Source organism: Lates calcarifer, linkage group LG20 (genome assembly GCF_001640805.2).
Source record: "Lates calcarifer isolate ASB-BC8 linkage group LG20, TLL_Latcal_v3, whole genome shotgun sequence".
Taxonomy (NCBI): Eukaryota; Metazoa; Chordata; class Actinopteri; family Centropomidae; genus Lates; species Lates calcarifer.
Genome location: NC_066852.1, coordinates 12,845,451 through 12,868,403, shown reverse-complemented (window position 1 = coordinate 12,868,403; position 22,953 = coordinate 12,845,451). Strand labels below are relative to the sequence as shown.

General features: G+C 41.7%; 1 protein-coding gene across 4 annotated transcripts in view; it reads left to right on the top strand.

Annotated features, from left to right (window-relative positions):
- Positions 1-22,953, top strand: part of ltbp3 (latent transforming growth factor beta binding protein 3) — a 32,430-nt gene that overhangs the window by 6,639 nt on the left and 2,838 nt on the right. Inside the window, exons 2-25 of one of the 4 annotated variants that reach the window (XM_018692285.2) lie at positions 9,214-9,492; positions 9,599-9,762; positions 9,859-9,964; positions 11,561-11,647; positions 11,817-11,933; positions 12,046-12,201; positions 12,942-13,049; positions 13,177-13,190; positions 13,274-13,340; positions 13,596-13,673; positions 14,546-14,674; positions 14,985-15,116; positions 15,198-15,326; positions 15,484-15,603; positions 16,356-16,478; positions 16,586-16,708; positions 16,880-16,999; positions 17,243-17,371; positions 17,696-17,866; positions 18,107-18,187; positions 18,310-18,438; positions 18,549-18,686; positions 18,775-18,915; positions 22,206-22,334. In XM_018692285.2, the coding sequence (XP_018547801.1) occupies positions 9,214-9,492; positions 9,599-9,762; positions 9,859-9,964; positions 11,561-11,647; positions 11,817-11,933; positions 12,046-12,201; positions 12,942-13,049; positions 13,177-13,190; positions 13,274-13,340; positions 13,596-13,673; positions 14,546-14,674; positions 14,985-15,116; positions 15,198-15,326; positions 15,484-15,603; positions 16,356-16,478; positions 16,586-16,708; positions 16,880-16,999; positions 17,243-17,371; positions 17,696-17,866; positions 18,107-18,187; positions 18,310-18,438; positions 18,549-18,686; positions 18,775-18,915; positions 22,206-22,334 (2,970 nt within the window). The remainder of the gene's footprint in view (positions 1-9,213; positions 9,493-9,598; positions 9,763-9,858; positions 9,965-11,560; positions 11,648-11,816; positions 11,934-12,045; positions 12,202-12,941; positions 13,050-13,176; positions 13,191-13,273; positions 13,341-13,595; positions 13,674-14,545; positions 14,675-14,984; positions 15,117-15,197; positions 15,327-15,483; positions 15,604-16,355; positions 16,479-16,585; positions 16,709-16,879; positions 17,000-17,242; positions 17,372-17,695; positions 17,867-18,106; positions 18,188-18,309; positions 18,439-18,548; positions 18,687-18,774; positions 18,916-22,205; positions 22,335-22,953) is intronic. The other 3 variants (XM_018692286.2, XM_051078473.1, XM_018692287.2) reach the window with 3 other exon arrangements.

The following is a 22,953-nucleotide window of genomic DNA, read 5'->3' as shown; positions in this document are numbered from 1 at the left end:
CTTTCTGTGTTTACATTTGTCAAGGTTGCCCCACCGCACTCGTTCAGAGCAAAAGTCCACATGATCTTAGCTGGAGTTTCCCATGCAATCAGACTCCTCCATGTCATTACTTTCTGTGAAAAAAAGGCATTTTGGCTGCACAGGTTTCAAAAGCATCACAGTAAATTAAGTTTAGAAAACAAAGCAGCAATTAGAGGTGTTTTTTTGAATGTCGCAAGGGAACAGTGTGTATATTTGCATGCGCGTGTGTGCCTAAGTGTGTTTGGTGCTCAAGAGTAGTGTACCGAATCCAGCTCAAACAAACAGCCTTCTTTGCCATCTTTAACACTCTCCTCCCATTTGCTTAGCGAGGGGGAGAAATGGAGCAGTTATTTAAAGCTGCTCAGAGGAATGCGAGCGCTCGGGACTGCACCCACACCACGCAGGACCCTGTAGCTGTAGTGATTAGCCAGGGTAAACAGAATAACACGGCCTCTGCCAGCGCTGCCTGCTGCCGTGGCCTGAGAGTGCGCAGCTTATAGACATTACCTGCTACGCTCTCCAGTTGCTGAGTGCTGAGTATCCCGCAGGGCAGGTATCTGACATAATCTCAGCAGAGCACTGTCAGCACTCCTCTACCTGCCTGCCCTCCAGTTCCTATAGCCGAGGCTTTTAGACAGTCATTATATGACATCATCCATATTTATGCCAAGATCCTGTCTGACTCTCTGGCTCTCTTTCCACAAACATCTCTGCCCAAGGGGAGTGACAGGGTAACGCTGGATCTGTGCCCACCCAAGAACTATGAAAACCGCGTCGCATATTTCCATGACATGTAAAAATCACATTGTGCAAGGCAGAGTTTGATTTAGATTTGGATAATTGCAAAGCTCTTTACTAAGATCCATCCTGATCTTCCCGACAATGGGTGCTTCAGTTTCTTAGGAGGAGGCTGCTCCTCGACATCGTCCAGTTTCTGTAACGTTACCAAACTGTTGTTTTAGGCCTACTGTGAGAGGTAATGAATGCCTTTGGTGACAGTGGTGGACTCTGGAAAAGGGCAGCACTATTGTTTGGATAGCTGAGGCTGAGGCCGCTCAGTTTCAGGGGGTTTGACGGAGCACAGAGAGTCCTGCAGGAGGTGGGGGGAGGAGGAATGCGTACGCAGGTTTGTGTTTTCAAAAGGCAGTGATTATGTCATTTACTCCCAACGTCTGGCTCAGCTGCAGGAGTCTGACCCACTTCATACGTCGCTCTTTCTCACTTCGTGTGGTATGTGGTCTCACAGTGCCAGTCGATGGTAGGCGTATTTGGGGATGCGGTTTCCTGGTTTGGATCTGATGGTAAAGGGTAGCACGTCATACGGTGATAGCCATTCCTCTACTCTCTTTTTTAAACAGTGGCTCTAGCGCCATATGTTTACAGTTTATACAGTTTATGGGTCTCGGTCAGTGTTTAGTCATAGTTCTCTCAGGTCATGAAAGATGATATTTGGTAACTCATTGAAATACTTTTTAAGCCTAGATTAAATGAAACTTTTGACAATAAGATATAATCAAATGACTGTGTGATGTGAAGGGTCACTCATAGTGCCGAACCCACTGAGAATGAACACCTGACTCTGTAGCTCTGAGCAGCTTTTAGCTTGTAGGTCATTGTTTTGGTTTCTGAGCTTGGACTGTTGGCCATATGGTTGAGTCTCACTGCTCTCATGTGGAGAAGCTGAGTTTATGTTACATGCCCTGGAAAAAAGGCAAAGGCAGAAGTTAACAAGTGGCTGGTGAAGAAACCACTAGTCAAACCACTCGTTAATTAAAGGGGAAGATATTGGAGTTGGTGAAAACCAAACCAGAGTTAATACACTTGTTCACTTAGTGGTTAGTTCTGTCACCTCATAGCAAGAAAACTCAGAGTTCTCTCTGTGCCTGCATGGGCTGCCTTATACAGTCCAAAACATGTGGGTTAATTGGTGACTCTAAATTGCACGTAGGTGTGAAGGTGAGTGTTGATGGTTGTTTTTCTATATGTTGGTCCTGGGATAGAGTGGCAGCCTCTTGGTAAATGTCCCCACCGTGACCCTCAAAGGATAAATGTACAGCTAATGGATGGATAGATGGACTTACTTAGGTGAGAAGGATGATACCACTTTCATTCATTTTTCCAATGAACGTGAAGCTGGAGGCAGGAGACGTTAGCTTAGCTTAGCATAAAGACTAGAAACAGCTAGCCTGCCCTCTGTCAAAAGGAAGAAAAATCTGCCTAACAGCAGATCTAAAGCTCAGAATTAACACATTAAATCTCATTTGTTTAAACTCTTAAAAATACCAAAGTGTACAAGTTGAGATTTTACAGTGGCCTATGCTAGGGACTATTTTTTTGGCCAGGTGCAGTGACTTCCTGGAGTCTCTGCTGGCTGTCTGTCAAACTTACAATGACACTAAAATGTATGCTATGATGATTGACTGATTATGAGCTGATGGACCTGAAAAAATACAATAGAGAAAAGATATTTCAGTAAATATGTTTGGAAGTGTAACAGTAAGATATGCTAGGATCTACATTAAATGTGACATAATTTGTGATCAGTTCTTCCACTGAAACTCCAGTGGGATATAGTGTAGAGTCCAGTAATAAGCTGCTGTGTGTCACAAGCCTGAATCTGCACAATATATCACAGCTACAATATAACAATTGGAAAGCTCCACCACTGGAAACAAGTCATGAGTATTTGTGTATCTGTATCAGACGACAAGACCATGGAAATGATCGCATGTTGACCCAGAAGTGTTACTGCGTCCATTTTTAAATCCCGGAGTGGGTCGAATTCAGACCGGGACTGAATCATAGTGAAAGTGACTCAATGAGCATTCACCACTGATTCTGAGTCTCGCCGACTGGGTAAACTGCTATTCGTAGCTGTGCCAGAATATGAGTGTGCTCAAAGAAAGGGACAGATCAGGCCATTGTATCATCTGTATGGTGAGAGATGATGTCTGCAGTAGTTTTTCGGTTCAGTGAGCTGGGGAGCTTTTCGACTGTGGTTTGTAGGGCTGTAATTTGTTGTTTTTTGTGCTGGGAGGGTGCGGCTGCGGCTGAAAAGGACGCTGTGGAGGGAGGGGGCTGACGATGCGTCATCCCCAGACAGACAGGAGTGAGTGGGTGGGTGGTCACAGGGCACTCAAAGGGCAACCAACCTTCCTTTCTTCCCCTCGTTCTTTCTTTCTTTCTTTCTTTCTTTCTTTCTTTCTTTCTTTTCTTCTTTCTCCACACATATACATGCCTGTGCAAAGACATTTTTCTGTTCAATTTTGCAAATAAAAGCAAAAAAGGACAGACTAGTATAATTTTCCCACTGCCAGTTATTACCTGTAATTTGTTTGAAATATGAAAAATGGTGTCTGTCTTTTCATGGACATACATGGTGTCTTTTTTAAGTGTGTCCTGTTAGTTACACCAGGCGTGCTTATTTAGCAGTTGAGGAATGTACAGTATGTTTTTCCTTAAAGGAAAAAAAGTGTCTGGGAATCACAGTAATCCCACTGAAACGTCACACTCTCTATTCTCTGGATTTTACATCTCTCCTCTCTGCCTCTTTCGGATTCATTCCCACACTTTCCCAGGCATATGATACACTATATCCCTCTATCATCTCATGCTGTGGAGAGATCTGTCTTTCTCCTCTTGGGGAGAGTCATGACATTATGAAGAAGGAGCTCTTGCTCATATGTCACATGAAGCACTCTGACTAGAGCAGCTCAAAGACAAAGACTTTTTCCCCTTCTTTCTGTCTCTTTATTCAGTGCAGTTCGCTCTTCTGGTTGGGGTGAGCGCTGCATGGGAAAATTATATGCTTCCTGACTCTCTTGGAACGTACCTGCAAGCTGACGTTCAATATTAAATTAGGTTTCAAAGCATGGCAGTGAAGGATAAAGTCAATGTTTTCTTACTTTAACTGAAGCCATATATGGGAGAACTGTGGTTATATACTTAATGGCAATACAGTCTGTCTTCATACACATTTTTAGTGAATTAAGTTATTAAATCACTACTTTGTGCAGATTTAAAAGCCATAGATGCAAGATGAGTAATCGCTGAATGGGATCCTGGATAGTTCTTAACTTCCTCCATTTTCTTTTGACAAGGCCATGTGGAAAATAAGGTTCATGATACCTCCCCCCACCATTCAGCCAGTCCGCCCTGTTCATGCCTCACATTCATTCAGTCTACCAGATAACTCTCATGTGCATTTGATTTTTAATAACACACCACCTCTTGTCTCAGGAATGTGTTAGATCCATAAAGACAAAGGTGTGGTACAAAGCAGAGGGCTGGCCGTCTCCGAGACGCTGAGCTGACTGACAAAGAGAGTCAATGAGCGATTTTGGATCATAAATTCTGCTAATGAACTCTGAGGTGATGATTTAAAGGGAAAGTCCACTGGAAAGTAAAATCCTTGTTATGATCTCAACTTTAAAGCTTTGTGCTCTTTTCAGTATGTAATGTGGTGCAGTCACCTAACCACAGCGGCTCTCCAGGAGACAGTACACCCTCCAATTAATAACTCTCTCCCTCACACACACTCACACACACACAGACGAACACACCCATTAATACACAAAATCTGCAGAAAACATTAGCCCATGCATTGCCAGTATGGCTCGAGCGTAAATGTAGCGGGCAGATGTGAAGGAGAGGAGTCGCTGTATGTTATTATAACATACAAATGATTCAGATCTCCTGGAGCGCTGAAGACAAACAGACACGAAACATCTCATCTAAACAGAATCCAATAATCAGGGTAATATAGACATGATAGGGATGAACTCATATGTCCCTGTATAAGGATAAGTTTAACTTCATCCATCACTGCAGTTTTGATTTGTTGAACAATCACATCAGGCAAAGCAAGGTATTTTTATTCACTGCACATAACCTTTAGTGGGATTCAAGTTATCAAGTATCTTTTATTTAGCCTTTCATATGGTTTGTTTCCAAAACAAATGTTCTTTAAAAAAAAACTATGGACAATCTGATTCAGCATTTATGATGAAATTAGAGGCTTTATAAATAATGTTACATTGGATACAAAAGGCTGACCACTAACAGATGTTCAGAGGTGGATTTTGAAAGCACTCTTGGTGCCAAAGACACATTCAACTTACCAACAAACTGCAAACAGAGACACAAACAGGGCATCTGTCCAACGTAAAATTCCCCCCAAACTGAATTATCTAGATCAGATATCAAGATTTCATAATTTCATTTTCATTTCAAGATTTCATTTCATTTTTTTTATTTAACTTGTCCACAGTAAACACAACATCTTGTTAATGTAACTTTAAAAGTATTAGCAGCAGACTCTGTTTACCATGTAAGAAAAAGAGAGCATGATGTCCTCTCCTCTCTTCCCCTCCAACCTTTACACTAGATATGCACCTCCTGAGTTGAGATGAGGAGAGAAAAGCTGGATCGATGCATATAGTGCAGTAGCAGCATACTTAGTGGAGACTGCTTTAACTACACTGATTTTTTAAAACAGAAATCACTCCTTTCTGGGATGCCTTTGAATAATTAATGTAAAGCTGACATAATTTTGGACTAGACAGCACCTGTACAAATTCTGTTCCAAAACATCTTCATGGAACCTTTTCAAGGTAAGAATAACCCTGTCAAGACTGTATAAAGAGGCATGGCATCAGACTGGTTTTATTCTAACATCAAAAGGTTTCATTCACACAGCCCCCACCCCTGTCCCCACCCAAGAAATAGAACCCAAAATGTAATATAATTCCTCCCTCCTCTTTTGTGTTTGTGAGTTTCATTAGTGTGGCACTGACCCTGACTGAGCTACGTCAGAGTACCCGGTCTCTCATTCAGACACCTTCCCAGCCAGACGAGGCCTCGGCCCAGACTTTCCCCACATCGTCTCTCCAGACTCTGCGGGTTTAGATTGTGTAATCACATTTGGAAGGAGGACCTTTTCCTGTCTCTCTGTGTCTGCAATCCCAATTTTCAGCCCCCGCATCTTTCCCAGTTTCCTCTCATTCTAAATCCAGAAGAGACTAAATCAGAAGCATGGAAACTCTCTTATGTCAGAGAAAGTCAAAGTTGAGCAGGACTGACTTCCTGAGCTTGATTATGCATGTTGCAGCCTGCACCTATTCTTTGTGGTTGAAGACCATTGTCACATGGTGGTAGGTAGTGGGAGTATCCATCTTGCTTTTTTTTACCCCATCATTGGGCTGTTTTATTGAAGTCCTTTAATTTTTCTGCCTGACTTTCACTATGTGAGGATGTCCCTGCTGTGTTTAAAGTGATCTAGTCCCCTAATTACGCTGCAGCCCAGACTCCCTGGCAGTCCACACCTAATTACTTCCATGTGTGTGCACACTTGGCTCAGCAGCAGAAAGAGGCCTCCTCTTCTCTCTTTTCTTTTCTTCTGCAACCCCTTGGATATTTCCTACATCCAAACTCCAGCCTTGGATTTTACTTTTCAGATGGATTTGTGTGGGTGAGACAAGCCTTTGTTGGACCTCAGATGGTAAACGTCATAGTTTTGGCGGCTTCAAATGGCAACAAAGAGTAACCAAAAATGCAAACTTTAATAGTCATCATCGAATCATGATAGTAAACTGCACAGAGTATGCTTGTGTTTACTAGCCAGGGCGGTCTGTGACGCATTATTAAAAATACCAAATGTGCCAGGAGGGAAAAAAACAGTAAGCTGTGCTTTCTCCCCTAAACTAATATCTGTTTTGAAATTCTAGTTTTATTTGCTGTAGTAGTGGAGGCAGAAGCGGTAAGTCAATGCATTAAAATCAAATTGAAGTCATGTGAAAAATATCTCACGGAAATTGTTGAAGAAGCAAAACAGAAGAAGCAAACATTTGATCCTCTTTGATGCAGTACCTACAGATAAAGGAGATTTACTCCTCTGTGCAAAATTCCTTCAGTTGCAAGACATTTGAAGGTTTTTCTTCCGCTGCCCATTTCAAATCCCCCCACAACATTTCAGTGGGATTCCACCACCATGCTTCACAGTTGGTATGAGGTTCTTCTCCTGAAAAGGTGTCCTTGGCCTGCGCCAAACACGTCTACCGTTACTGCAGCTAAACAACTCTATCTTTGATCAGTCTGTCCAGAGCACATTATTCCAAAAGGCCTGGTTTTTGCCTAAATGTTCATTGGCAAACTGCAGTCTTGCTCTAATGTTCTTTTTGGACAGCAGTGGCTTTTTCCTGGCTCACCTCCCGTGCAGGTCAAATTTGTGCTGTTTTTTTCTGACTATAGACACGTGCACTTTGACACCAGCCGTTGCAAGAGCCACCTGGAGATCCCGTTTGCTTGTGGGTTAAATTTGCTGGGGTGGCCAGTCCTGGACAAATTGGCAGTCACTTGAAATCTACTGCCACTTGCAAATGATTTTCTTTACAGTGGAGTTATTTATTTCATATAATTTAGAGATCTTTTTAAATCCCATGCCAGACTCAGGCATGAGGCATCAGGTGTCAACAGCATTTTCTCTGAAGGTCTTAGAGAGCTCTTTAGTTCTTAGCATGATGACACCACACACTTCAATAGCAAAGAGAAAATCAGACCCTAGAGATTTAAATAAGACAGGTTCCACCTACGCTCCCAAAGGCAGTCATTACAAACCTCCCTAAGGAGGTTCAATGTGACTACAAAATGTCAGTTTTATGTAACATGTTACTTGCACTGGAGTTTAACAATATGCAATTATGCAGAGTTGATGGACATAAAGAAAGGCTGTAGCACCTGATGTTTAGCCAGGTCATAGCATGAAGGAGGAGGAAGAGGAGGAGGAGGAGGAGGAGGAGGAGGAATGTTTTGTTGCACTGAATGACAATATGATTCTGGACATACAGACTATGATGTTTGTGCTGTATTTGACAGGGAGTAATAAGATTGGATGTGGCCTCAGCAGAGGAGGCTGATAAAGAGAGGTGAAATAATTCATGAGAGGCCACGGTAAAAGAACTGGATAAAAGTTTTGACTGTAACTGTAATAAGAGATGGTATAATTTGGAGAAAGCTGATAGGATGAAATGCACTCAGGAAGATAAAAGGTCTGAGTATTAAACTGAAACGTGACTATGGTACACAGTATCATACACTCTCACTCTTCTTTGATCAGATTTAGTGCTGCAATTAATGATGATTTCATTAACAGTTAATCTGTCTATTATTTTCTCAATTGATTGTTTGGTTTAAAGAAATTTAAAAACTGAAGCGCTAAGACTCAGAGATTAATTAATGAGTCTAATTAACAAGCAGGATTCATTTCCGACTACTCAACTATTTGTTTTAAATTTAATCAGATATTTACTGATTGAAGATAATGAAGGTTATTATAGAAAAATACACTTAAAGTACAGTAAAGTAAGAGAAAAGAAAATATTTTTTGGAAGTGATACTGAAACTCAATGATATTGGCTGGCTACCTCTGGCTGAATTTTCACTATCACTTCATTAGTCTTAGTACTGCTAGTAGAAGTGCTTGGTTTCAGTATTCTCTCAGATCTCTCCTTGGATTCATCACTTACTTGAAGTTTTCTTCACAGCCCTGTTCCCTCCCTCTCTCCCTCTCTCTCTCCCTCTCTCCCTCTCTCCCTCTCTCCCTCTCTTTCCTCTGATTGTTCTATTGTGGGAATTTCAAAACCAACTGGACTTAAAATAAACACAATGGGAGACCCAATAAAACCGCAGTGAACACTGTATATGCCACGAACTTGTCTCCAGACAGCAGCTTTCCCATCGATTTCAATATCTTTCCCATATGTCAGAATGAAGCTGTTAAACAGATCAGTGACTTTACCTGCTTTCCTGCTCAGACGCTGCTGCTGCCGACTGGCTGCAGGGACCCGTTAGTCCGTCAAGCTGGTGTGACTTTTACAGTGGTACAGTTCAGAGTGAATATTTTACGTGGCCCAGTGCAAGCCGCAAACGTTTGTGTCCATCTGTCTATGTTATATAAAACGAAATTATCGGGCTGCTCACGTGATGATATAAACATCAGTCTGTCTCTGAAGTAAATGGATCCTAAATCAGCTGTTTCAGTCTGTTATTATATTCTTGTGTTGCTCGTGTTTGTTAGTTTTTCCTGTTCCTCTCATTTGATGTGATTCATGGTTATGAACTGTTGACCTGTGTGAGTCTCTGACAGCTCTGCTCCTCTCTCTCTCTCTCTCTCTCTGTCTGTCTCTCTCTCCACAGTTGTGTGTCCCCTGACGTGTATGAATGGAGGAGTATGCAGCTCGAGGAAGCACTGCCTCTGCCCGCCTGGCTTCACTGGTCGGCTCTGCCAGTTTCCACTCCAGCAGACGCAGCAAGCTCAGGCAGCGCGGGGCAACAAGCAGCCTGTCTACCCCTTATCTCTTAAGCCAGACGGCCAGAAACTGGTGGAGCAGTCAGGCATAGGGCGTACCCAATTGACGCAAACACACTCAGTTTTTACTTTACCTTTGTCACCAGTGGGGCACCACTCGTCTGAAGGTATCCTTCGCTTCAGCATCTCTCGGTCGGGTTTTTCATTGATGATGGAAAATATATTCTGTGACACATTTCATTCCTCTGATTTCTACCTTTTCTGTATTTTCAGTGCAGATTAACGTGCGCGTTCACCACACGCCAGACACCTCCGTAGTCATTCAACCCCTCGACCAATCGGATGTCAAGCCTCCTCACAAGACGGGGCCGCGCCCGATCCCTGCCAGACACAAACCAAAGGGGCGGTGCTTCCAGGAGACCACACCCAAACAAGCCGTGAGTTCAGTCACATGTCCGCGCAGTGACGGACATTAAACCTTTTGCCCATATTTATTTCTAGTGTTGACGTTTCGCTGTCTCATCTTGCTTTAGTGCAATAGCACCCCACTTCCTGTTCTGACCAATCAGGAGGATTGCTGCGGCAGTGTGGGGAATTCATGGGGACAAAACAAGTGTTATCAGTGCCCTAAACTACCAAGTGAGTTACGGTGTATTCTCCTCTGTTCTAAATGTTCATTTTACATTTACTTTTACTAAATCACTTTTTCCAGCTTTGTAGACATCCCGCACTCTTTGTTTACTTGTATCTGGTGTTTATGTTCAGATGTGAAAGTGCAACAAATTGTTTTCTCACAGTAATCCTCTGTAGATTTTTATCTGATCTACGCCTTGTGTGTTCCTGGGAATAAATTATTGTTTATTGAGCCAAAAATGTCGAGAATCCTCAGCAATTTATACCTTCCACCTTATGAAATTATGGCCCTAGATTAAAACAATCACTTCATACCTCTATAAAAATGTGTTCAAGTATGTACATGAAAGTTAGTGGTAAGGTTGGGTAGGGAGTGTGTCAAACGTTTGGAAGGGAAAAAAAAAAAAAAAAAAAAAAAAACGGAAGAAATTACGGGAATTACATACAGACAGTGAGACAGAAAAAGAGAATGTGGAAAATAACCCTCTACTTAAGCATGTTCCTATGGGCCTGCCCAGTGCAGGACTGTCATCACATTGCTGAAGATTGAATTTCAAGAAAATGTTGGCTACTCACGTTTTTCCACTCTGCTATTATTCCCCCTCTCTCAGTACTGACTCAGACAATGCAGCCTTTGACAAAAAAACCTGATACTGTGCGTCTGGTTAGTCTTTAGACAACTGGATCCCTGCCCACAGTGCTGCCTGTTTTGTTACATTCATAATCCATTTATGAAAATGGCAAAAATAAGCTACAGTCCCCCACCCCCTCCCCTTTTTATTGTCCTTTCAAAATGTTTGTGTGCGTGTAGTCTTCCCCAGAGCTCTGTAATAAAACTGCCTAACATGTTTTTACTCCCTTGTGGAAAATTGGACTTCTGTGTTAGAAGTTCAAGGCCCCTCAAGGGGAAGAATAATGCATTGTTATGAGTTTAAACCCCATGACAGAATTTTTAAATCTGTTCAGTGACAAGTTACAATTCATCGTAGGCCTCATGAAAAACTGTCTTCAGTAAAGAAGAGAAGAAGTGTTAAAGGAAAGGTTTTGACACTTTCTGGTGGAGAGGTGGCAGAGAGTTACTCTTAATTTTAGATGCCTTTCTCTGGTCTCCAGTTTTTTTACACTTGTCCTTTTTTAACTGGACAGGGCAAGGCTAACAGTTTCCCCCAGTTTCCAGTCTTAATGCTAAGCTAAGCTAATTGCCCCTTGGTTCCAGCTCCCTATTTAGAGCACAGTCAAAGGTGAGGTGAAAGGTGGTGAGAAGTTTTGCGAAGAATAAGTAGTGGATTAAGGGATATACCTTGTGGGTGCTTAAAGATAATGGCTAAACATCCTGTAAAGTTTCCTGACGTTAATGAATCTTTAACAGTTACTGTTGAGATTTCTTCACTTTCTAAAGGCAAAATGCTTACAGGAGCTGAAACTTGTTATACTAGGTGTTCAAACTTTTACTACAGCTGGATTATTAGAAATGGCTTTTCCAGTTTTATTTTGGTTTATTTTGGACATCTATCTGGAGCTCTTCTTTCTCCACAATGTGTGTTTCACTCTCGCTTTTCTCATACCTTTGCCTCTGTTTTACCATGTCTTCTCCTCCCTCAGATGCATCAGTCAAACAGACCATTGTGGAAGACTATGGCTCTACCTGTCCACAAGGCTATAAAAGATTCAACAGCACTCACTGTCAAGGTAACAGGCAGGATGTAGTTTTATAACAAGGACAAATCAAGGGCTCAGTTTGGGGGTTGTTTCTGTTTTTTTTTTTTTTTTCTAGTTTTTATGTACTTATGTAAGTAAGTACATAAAATGTACTTGTACTTACCTTTACATTTTTACACCCCACCTTCTGACCTTGAAGATATCAACGAGTGCTCCATACAGGGTGTCTGTCAGAATGGAGACTGTCTGAACACACTGGGCAGCTTCAAATGTTCCTGTAAGGCCGGTTTGGTGCTGGACAGGAATCGATGCGTTGGTGAGTGAGGAGCCCTGTCTGGGTCTTTTTCTCTCTTCTTTTTACAGAATATCCACTGGAATGACGTTAAACTTTCATCTCAAATAAAAACCCCTCTGTCTTCCTCTGTCAGAGTCTCCAGCCGAGCAGGCTCACTGCTTCCTTATGGCGTCCGAGGCCAGGGGTTGCGAGCACCCGCTGCCAACCCACCTCACCCAGGAGATGTGCTGCTGCACGGTGGGCAAAGCCTGGGGCCGTAACTGTGAAAGATGTCCTCAGGTGGGCACAGGTGAGTGGACGGACACTTAGAGGAGCGGGGGTGGGGGGGAGTAAAGATAAATTGCATTTCATTTTATGTGGGTCATTATGTTGTCATGTCAGAAGTTATGAAAGTTATTAAATTATCATTCTTTACTGCGTAAATTTATGTGTTACAGAGTTTTTACTGCCCTAAAATGTAACATTCATATTAATCTCACCCATTCGACTTGTTTTTAATTAATGATTTTATCAGAATTATTAAGTTTGATATATTGACTTGATTATTCTGAGTCATTACGCAGCTCAAGTGCATGTAAATACTTATGAGAAGAACCTCTTACTCTTCTTGTCTGATGACTGACTTAGAAACTGGAGATGTAAACTGTTTAAAAAAAATAAAATAAATATGACTATAATGAACATTCAAGAGTCATTATGAGTGAGGTTTCTGTTTGGTTCCATTTTAGCTCCTACTACACTCTGTAGTTAATATCTGTGTTTCTCTATGCTGTCTACAAGTTTTAAAAATAACTGGAAATGGGTGTAATCCTTTTCAGAGCAAAGTTTCACTTCAATTAGTACCTTTTTTTTTAGGATGTTCATAAACAATCCACTGCACATGCTGTTAGATTTGAGGGAGAGTTCATCTTCCGAAAAATATATTTTAAAGAATACACTTCATGCATGTTTTTTGCAGTATGTGAGATTTTTACAAAGTGAAATAAAGTAACTGTACAATCCTCCCCCCTCTCTCCATGTGGTGCTCAGTGGCCTTCAGTAAGATCTGCCCTGCTGGGAAAGGCTACTTTCTCCAGAATATTAGAGAGACCGTTGCCTTCCCTCCCATCATCTTCCCCCGCAAGCCTGATAAGGAGGGTGAGTCAAAAAGCGTTGAAACTCTTTTTCCTAAGGCGTCACACATTTTTATGTTCAGTTTTTTGTATGATTCATGTGAATTCACGGTTCTAATACCTCTCTATCTCTCTCTCTCCATTTTTTTCAGAGCCAAAGCGGCCGGTAAGATATAATTACTGTTTTTAATGCAGAGTTAGAGCTTGTTAATTTTAGCTTTTGTAAGATCTGATTATTCTTTCAATCAGGAGAGGCCACCAGAGACGACGACCCCTGTGCAGACTCCCACCAGCACCAGCAGTCCTCGTGTACCCGGTAAACACACCATCTAATATAAGCAGCCAAATTTATACCTGTGTGATAAAATAAACACAAGTGAAAATTTGTTTGCTACTGGCTCTTAATGAGGGGATAGTTTCTTTCTTGCTGCTAACTGCAACAACGACTGATAGATGTAGATGCAGAGAAATGATCCCCATGTGTGGTAAAGACAAAAACATCACGACTTAAGTTCAACATGTCATATCTCCTTCTCTGTCCACTTCATCATGTTCTCTGTTGGATCCACAGTTGTTAAACCCACTCCTCCGACAATCATCCGAATGACACCGGGCAATGACCCCTTCGAAACACAGACAAAAGTCTTGCGTGAGTTCTCACCCCCCCCCCCCCCCCCCCCCCCCAAACAGCAAAATTCAGACCTATTCAAACACCTATAGTATTCTGCATTAACTAAGAGTTAACGTTAACATAGAGAGCTGCTCCTGTAAAACGCTGCTTCATGCTTCATGTGCCTCAAAACTGGAAATTCCAGCTCTCCACATTCCTCAGTAAGAGAAGCTATCGTGGTGAGCTTTGGGTCCATCACTCGCAAATGACATGTTGACTTTCTCCATGTAATAGAGTTGATTTACGACAGCATGCACAGAAGTTATTTTACACTGAGACAATCCGTGTTGCTAGAAATGATAACAGAAACAGACGCATGCTTCTTTAACTGATGCTTTTGGACACTTTGGATGTCATGGTCATTGAACCATGAAGCATGAACCAGCCTTAAGGCTATGTTCACACTCTTTGTGTTTTATGGAAGCACGTGTTCCCGTAACTACATGTTATACTGGTATTTGAAAGTGGATTATGTGAGACAGACTTTATTTTCATAAAAAGAAAAAACATTCCCTCAAAGATAACCAGTAACCAGTAACAATTACTGCATTTGTTTGCTTTTTTTGCTTTCTGATTCTGGTCTGTAACACATGTGTCTCCAAATTATTAGAAAGTACTCCTTAAGAAATCCAGTGTCATTGGTTTTAATGTGAAAAAGTTAGAAGTAATTTAAAATTTTTAACAGTGTGAACATGGCTAAAGATAGAGGAACTTAGGTATGGCATGGATGTTATCAACTTTATATGTATATATATATTAAATACTAATATATATGCACACAAACATCAATGTATCTATATATATGCATGTATATATATGATGCTGGTCCACTCTGTGTTCCCTCCTTGAAGCCGAGACAGATGAATGTAGGCTAAGCAGGAACATTTGTGGTCATGGAGAGTGTGAGACCAGCCTGAACGGCCACATCTGTCACTGCCACCCTGGCTACCATCTCAACCCGCAGAGGAACATCTGTGAGGGTAAGAGGCGATGGTAGAGACGGTGGTTAGAGGAGGTGCAGGGATGGGACGGTGGCAAGAAATTTCTCATGAAGTTTCTTATGCATGCGTTTCCCTTGGCAAACTCTTGACTCCAGGAAATTTCTGCGTGTTTTGTTGTTTGTTTTGAGTGAACGTTTCCTCTCATAGACATATACATATTTAATGGGAAGGATAAAAACGTACTTGACACATTTTAATTTAAGATTTGCACATTTGATACATGATTTATCGATGGCTTTATTAAAATTTCATCATATCCATCATCTCAATCTTCTCTCCTGTCTTCCAGATGATAATGAATGTGAGTCTGAGCCGTGCGGCCACGGCAGAGGCCTTTGCGTCAACATAGAAGGAAGTTACAAATGCCTCTGTCGTCAGGGATATAAACACATGGTGCAGCATGGGAGACTTAAGTGCGTAGGTAAGTTAGAGTGAGTGGATTCCATTTTTTTTTTTAGAGGTTATCAGATCCTGCATTGACATTATCATTACTGTTTTGCAGATGTGAACGAGTGCTCTAAGCAAGATATCTGTGGTGTCGGAGGCCAGTGCATGAACCTGCCCGGTTCTTATAAATGTGAATGTCACAGCGGGTTCAGGAGCAAGTCACACCGTCATCCAGCCTGTGAAGGTACAAAGACGCTGATTATTATGACACTGTGGGTATTAGTGCCAAGGTTTTCCACTGACAAAACACTTATTATGTCGGTGTCACTGTAATATGCTTGCGTCTGTCCTCTGCTGCATGTGTTTGTGAACACTTTATAAAAACTTCTGCTTCGTTCCAGACATAAATGAGTGTTTGAATCCTGACACCTGTCCCAACGAGCAGTGTGAGAACACACCAGGCTCCTATGAGTGTGTCCCTTGCTTGCCTGGTCACGAGGCCCGCTCCGGCACCTGCTATGGTGAGTGCCTCCCAGCCGAGCAGCAAAATCCATCACTTATTAACTTGTTGTTTTATCTGTTTTAGTCTGCTTTCTGTGATGTATTACCAAATTATTATTTGGATAAAAATTCAAATTGAAGAAAAAGCTGACCTGCTCCTTTAGTAAAAGGAGTTTACAGTTATGTCACGACTGTGAAAAATGGACAACATCGATCACACTGAGCAGTGACTACCCCTCGATAATTCATGCCTCTGCTGCTGTATAGCATATGATCATTCAGTCAGTTTGTCACTATTGAGCAGAACTTGTTTAAAATATGTCTTTGCATCAGATTGTTTTAGCTGGAGCCAGTAGTGTGTTGGACTTTATTACATCTTAGATCAACCTACTGTAGAAAGAAAACAACGTTTAAAAATTACATCAAGATAAATATTATATATTACATGTATCCCACATATTCTTTAGTGATTACAGACACTTGGGAATACACTCATTTTGAGCAATTCAGTTTTTGAAGCCACTGTATCTGCATCATATACCTCAGTTACAGCATAATAATATACAGAAACAAGACATGATGTAGTTGTACAACAATAATGTAAAATATATTAATATCAGTATTGGAGAATCAGGCCTTGTTAATATCAACCAGTCAATAGTGTGGAGTCGAACTGAGCAAGAGTACAAATAAAAAAACAGATATCCATTACAACAAACATGTCACTGTGACACTATAATTGATCTTCTTTTATTCCTTCATGTTTCACCAGACATTAATGAGTGTCAGAAGCCTGGCATCTGTCCGAATGGGCGGTGTGAGAACCTTCCTGGTACTTACCGTTGCCTGTGCAACGAGGGTTTCCTTCCATCTGCAGACAGCAAAGGGTGCAGTGGTGAGTAATGCTTACCTAACCTTTACATGACAGTACTTAAGCAGGTCTAAGTTATATTCTGCAGATTCACACAGGCTGAATGTTTTTTTCCTCTCTCTCCCAAACAGACATTGATGAGTGTGAGGACGTCAGGCTGTGTGCTTACGGCCACTGCATCAACACAGAGGGCTCGTTTCAATGTCAGTGCTACCCGGGATACCAGCGCACACAGGAAGGCAGCCACTGTGAAGGCATGAATTATTCGACAAACCAATCTGCCATTATTAAGCACCTTACAAGCAATAGGCACATTATTGTCACTTAATAACTAATCAGCATGTCCAAATTAAGTGTGACTGAGTTCAGTGCTGCTCACCGCATGTCTCACATTCCTTCATTGTTTTTTATTTCCTTCCCTTCAGATATCAATGAGTGTGAGAGGCCATCAAACTGTCAGAGGGGCCACTGTATCAACAGCATGGGCTCATACCACTGCGAGTGCCAGAAAGGCTACACACTGGTTGGAGGCAGGAGATGCCAAGGTCAGTCTCTTCATATTTTTAAGGTCAGACCTTTATCAGAACAGAATGCTGTCTTTAATTTACCAGTAATTAACTCATATGCAGGAACTGGTGAGTTTCTTTTATTGTCAATATCCTTATTTTTATCTTCTTTACCTAAAAATTATGGTTGTTAAAAAAAGATCTAAATCTATTTGTTTGCAACTCAGATGGTGTTTGGATTGAAACAAATACTTCAAGCAGCCTGTGTGATTTCCCTTTCAGACATCGACGAATGTGCCACAGACAGAAGTCTCTGCCAGCCCTACGGCTCTTGTGAGAACAGACCAGGCTCGTATGTGTGTGTCTGCAATCATGGTTATGTCCTCTCAGAGGACAAACACAGCTGTGAGGGTAAGCCTCTTCTGATTCCCTTCTGCTTTACTCTAGACCCACATTCATCCCAGAGCTTTAACCAGGCCTGAACATGTGATCCCTGCCTGTCTCAAACCCAGAACATTTCAGTTCAAACACAAACCAAATCTGAAAACCCAAAAGCCAAAAATTTTAAATCATATCACATCCTATATTCTATATGAAAAACAAACTCCCCAAATTTTCAAGCAGTAAAGTAAACGTAAGGCCAGCTTGGCAAGCCCATTTAAGGTCAAGTCCAGTCACTGGATTTGTGCACCAAATCCTCTGTTTCCCTAAAACCCGCTGCGTTTGTTCCTGCAGTGGTTCGAGTTCTGACAGACGAGAAGAAGGAGTGCTACCTGAACCTCGATGACACTGTGTTCTGCGACAGTGTCCTGGCCACCAATGTCACCAAGCAGGAGTGCTGCTGCTCCATTGGAGTGGGATGGGGAGACCACTGTGAGATCTATCCCTGCCCTGTGTCCCAGTCAGGTACAATTACACTGCATTGTGCACACATGCAAGTAAACTCACATTCAAGTCATACAGTGGGTCACTGATGGTCCTGTAGCTCAGTGTGCTCAATGTGTTGTGTGTTAAAGGGCTACTTTGTGCTAACACCGTTAGCCACTATTATATTCCTATTGGGTTCACCAGTGCTAAATGAATGCATTAGGGTGCCACTCATCCTACGTCCTGTTTATTAAACTCTTACCGATGTTCTTTACCCAGCTGAGTTCCACTTCCTGTGTCCAAACGGCCAAGGTCTCTACTATGAAGAAGGACTCCAGTACAGCCTGCCTGCCTACCATGGTACATATTATGCAACTTGGTTCACCATATGAACACACACCAGGGCACAGGGCACAGATCAAAAATATTGTTGTGTTTGCACCAAAATGTCCATTCAAACAAGCATTCCTTCTTGTCTACAGATATCGACGAGTGTTCTTTGTTCGCCGACGAAATCTGCAAGAAGGGTCGCTGTGAGAACACACTGCCAGGCTACGAGTGCTACTGTCAACAGGGCTTCTACTATGACAGCAACCTTCTCGAGTGCATCGGTAAGTGATGAGATGCGCAGCATTTTTTTTTGCGTTTTGAGGCGGAACGGTTTTGTAGATGCCTCACAACAGATTCACGTCGCTCCTTATGTTTGCTCGTTCTCCCTCAGACGTGAACGAATGCCACGACGAGTCTCTGTGCACTAATGGTCATTGCGTGAACACCGAGGGTTCCTACTACTGCAACTGCAAGCGGCCCTGGACTCCAGATGCCAGCAAGAAGAAGTGTGTGATGGTGACAGTAGCAGGTGAGTAAGCTAGTATCTTCTATCCCTATTTACCCAACTGCTGGATGAATTCTCTTGAATGCTGAGTTAACCCTTTTTTGTTGTACAGATGTGAACGAGTGTGAGGACCCAGCCAACTGTAAGAATGGGCACTGCGTGGACACTCCGGGGTCGTACTACTGCATCTGCTCTCCGCCCTGGACCCTGGCCACCGACCGCAACAGCTGCGTGACTCCTGAGGAACAGGCTGGTGAGTGCAGACCCTTTGCAGCGGGAGAGTTGTGAACAACGGCCAGGCAATGGTGGGCAACAACAGGACATTCTTAAAACAAAGAAAGAAATCATTGTGTTGCCTGTCTGCACTAGTGGGAGGCAGTATATGTGAGACAAAACTGATTTCAGTGCCAAAGAAGGCAAAGGAATCTACTAACCTTTTTGTAGATGTATCATATTGAGCAGAGAGACGTTTAGGCTCACATTAGGCTCATAATGTTTTGTAATCACTATTAACAACAAAGTATGTGAGCATGCTGAATCATTTTCTATATTGCATATGATAAGTATTCTCATCATATTATAAGTGGCTGCAGAGGGTTTTTAAGATCATTGTTCAGGGGTGCATTACGTTACAGAGGAACTACCTTGAAAGTACCTCATGTATTTTTACAGACAGTGATAGCAGAGTGATGATGCTGGGAGAAGTAATATGGTCATCCTCAGCTTAACCATACAAACTATTAATAAATAAATGAATAAATGCATATCTGTGCTATCCAAGGTAAACCAGTTGCATTTTAAAGCAAGATCTAAGAGAGAATGGACAAATAAACATATAAGATATACACATCAAGTGATGTGTTGTTTGTTTATGCAGTTCAGTCCTCATTTTTATTTTAGCTTTAATAAACATATAAGAATGCTGGAATGAAATAGTGATGGTTAAATATCCTAGTTTCCTAGTTAGGTTTTATTAAGGCTTATATACTCTATTAACTGCTATAAATAATAAGTGAGTAGTTGCTTTTGAAATTTACTGTCATTGCTGTCTGAATTGTTGGTGCATTATTTGCAAACACAGGAGACATATATTGTAGTTACATCCACAGATGGCCCCTGATTGAAAGTGGTTACTATGTTCCAAAATACATATCAAAAGGAAAACTGACTGTAATTTCTTCATATGAAGTACTGCAAACTTTTACATGTATGTTGATAGTGGGATATGTTGTGATGTGATATGGAGGAATGGTGTACCTTTCTGAATCTATGTGGTGACGTGTTATTGGCCAAACACCATGTTGGAACATAGGAGGAGTAGTAGTAGTAGTTGTTGTTTCATAAAAACTGGAGTCAGTGTTCTGGTTGTAAGGATGAAAAGAGAACTGGGCTGTCAGCTGGTTAACACGTGATGCTGAGCTGCATCTGATACCAGACATGCCAGGTTGACCCAATCATTGGGTCAGGGTGGAGAACACTTTTCTTGTCATTGCCAGAAGTTGAGGACATTCAGTGAAATTGCATCCTGCTAAAAGAAAGGAAGGCTGCAGGTTCAGTACTTGCGGAAGCAAATACAATGAAGCAGCAGTATTAAGTGGTTATGAAGAATCACTTTCAGGTGGCCATGCTTTGACTGTGTTACTAGAGGTATTTTGTAGGAAGTGCTGTGTGATCCACTTTTGTTCCCTCTTCAGTTTGTTCTTCAACCAGCGTGTCTGTGTGTCAGCTCCTCTGTTTGTCGTTAAGATCTGGAAAGTGTCTAGTTTGGTGACTTCAAGGTACCATTGCTGTTATATGCAGATGATTCTCACCTTTTTTGTCCATGACCTGCAATGTTTACTGTGGCAGTATGATTATCTCAAGGTTAAGACTGGTTCTGTCCAGAGCGGATTACTTACTGCAGGGGACAGGGGAGCAACAGCTCAGGTTTGGGACATTGGCTGTAAATGCAGATATTGTCACTGGATAAGACATGAAAGACAAAAGTAAAATGCTAAGATTTGACAAACCTTCATTTTGAACCTCACCTACATCCACAAGCTTTGGATAGGGACTCAAGTTTGGATAATATCAGTCAAATGGGATTTCTCCATAGTGTGCCTGCAATTCAGAAGGACCTCCATTTCAAACTGCTGCATCCTGGCACTGAAAGGAGCCACTTAAAGTGGACAGAGCACTTGGAAATCTGAAATGGAAGACACGCAAACAGGGAAAAGCTGTTGTATAACATTTCTCATCTGACCTGTTAATTTGGGATAATTCCCGGGTTCTTGAGAATACGAAGCCTCTGGTATCCCTGTTACCACAGCAACCATGACTTGGAGGGATAACCAGAAAATTGAAGGGTGGATGGACACGGATGAGCGTAAAACCAACTTACTTGGGCACATGCTTTTGTTGTTAACCTGTTAATTTCAGAAAGGGTTTGGTGAAGCTTAAACTGGATGACGCTGGAAGTTTAACGGACTGGATAAATGTGAATATGTCTTGTACTGGCCTAGACCTCTAACTAGTTTTGGAACAAGTGGACACATAGAAGAGATGGAAAACCCAATAGATCTTTATTATGAATTTGCTCGTTAAACATGTACTATAAGTAAGAGCATTGTTCACTCATTCTTCACAGATTGTTTCAGTGTAGTGACACTAGATTAGGTTTTATTCAATCTTCAAGAAAAAACACAAGCCAAGAATAAGGCTAAGAAGTAAAGAACAGAGACATAGAACAAGCGAAGCTGAACCAATGTCCCGTGTCAGTCTACTGAATTTCACTCCGCCACACAGATCTAATCCTTATCCAAGAATCCACCAACTGTTTTATGTTACAGCCCACACCAGCCTACATGGCATTATCATTCATTTTCTCTGCAAACTGCCTGCAAACATCTTGACAGATGAAGTTTCCTCAGTTGATGTGTTGCTGCAACCAAGCTTCTTGTTTTACCCTGAAGCATTTTTTTTGCATGTAGCGCAGTGTGGTTGCATGTTAACTAGAGACCAACTGCAGCACGATGCATGTCTAAAGTTCAGTTTCTGATCAGTGTTACAAGTGAAAGAAATAAGTTGCATGCAACATTTATGGTAGAAGCCTAAACAGAAAGCAAATAGGATATAAAGGTGATGGACACAATAACAGTAACTGTACATTATTTTCCAAGACAATACAATATCAGTGCAATAAATGCTGCATCTGAAGCTTAAGATTTTCAGTTTTTGTCGAGATTCTGTCAGAGTGGTGTTACTTCTAACTGAATGCTACTTTTTAAGGCTGACTCATAAAGATATAATTCAGTGTAGAGCAAAAACACCACACGATACAGCCTCAACAATTACCACAGAGTTGAATCAACACCTCTTTGATACAGTCTCAGCCAAAAACTGAACGTTGTAAACTTCACAAAAGGAGTATTTATTTCAGGACTATTGTATTGAACGGAATTTAACTGTACAGGCACTTTTGTTACTGTGTCCACTACCTGTCAGTAAGAGCTGGCCCCAAGCAGATGTTCATACTGTAACCAGTGTCTGTGGTGCCCTTTGCAGATGTGAATGAGTGCCAGGACCCCTCGTACTGTAAGAATGGGAGGTGTGAGAACACGCCCGGCTCCTTTCACTGTTTTTGCGACCCTCCCCGCACCTTCAGTGCAGCGCTGAAACAGTGCGTCTATGACGGTGGGTAAAATCAAGCGCTGGCTCACCTGAGCCAGACCGATCAAAATGAGTTTTGGCTTACCTCGACATCTGCCACTCATGTTTGCTCCTTCTTAATTCCTCCAAATTTGTGTCCCATCTGGCCTGTACTTTTACTATTTCCCCTCTTACCCACTTTATAGAGACAGTTTCCCATTCTTCGAGAGATACTACTTTGTCTACAAATACACATCAACTGTACACATTTATACACACAAAGCAATACCAGTGTATGTTCAGTGTGAGAAAAAATGATTACTTTTAGCATTTTTTCTGCATGTTTTGTGTTTTCAAAACCAATTTGTGTCTCTCTTGTCTGTGTTACTATAGATTATTGAACTGACTTGTTGTGGTAGAGAAAAAAACAGAAACAACATTTGAATGGCCTGAACTCAGTAGTGATCATTTTGCATGTAAGATATATGATTCACAGTACATTAATGTTTTCAGTGACAGTGGGCTGCCATTTTTTCAGAGTAATGTCATGAGTAGGACTGGTAATTAACACTACAAGACTGTTGTAGTCTAACACATTGTAAGCAAACACTGAACACTATTATACAATATCTTCATGATTGCAAACTGATCCATGAGCAACTGA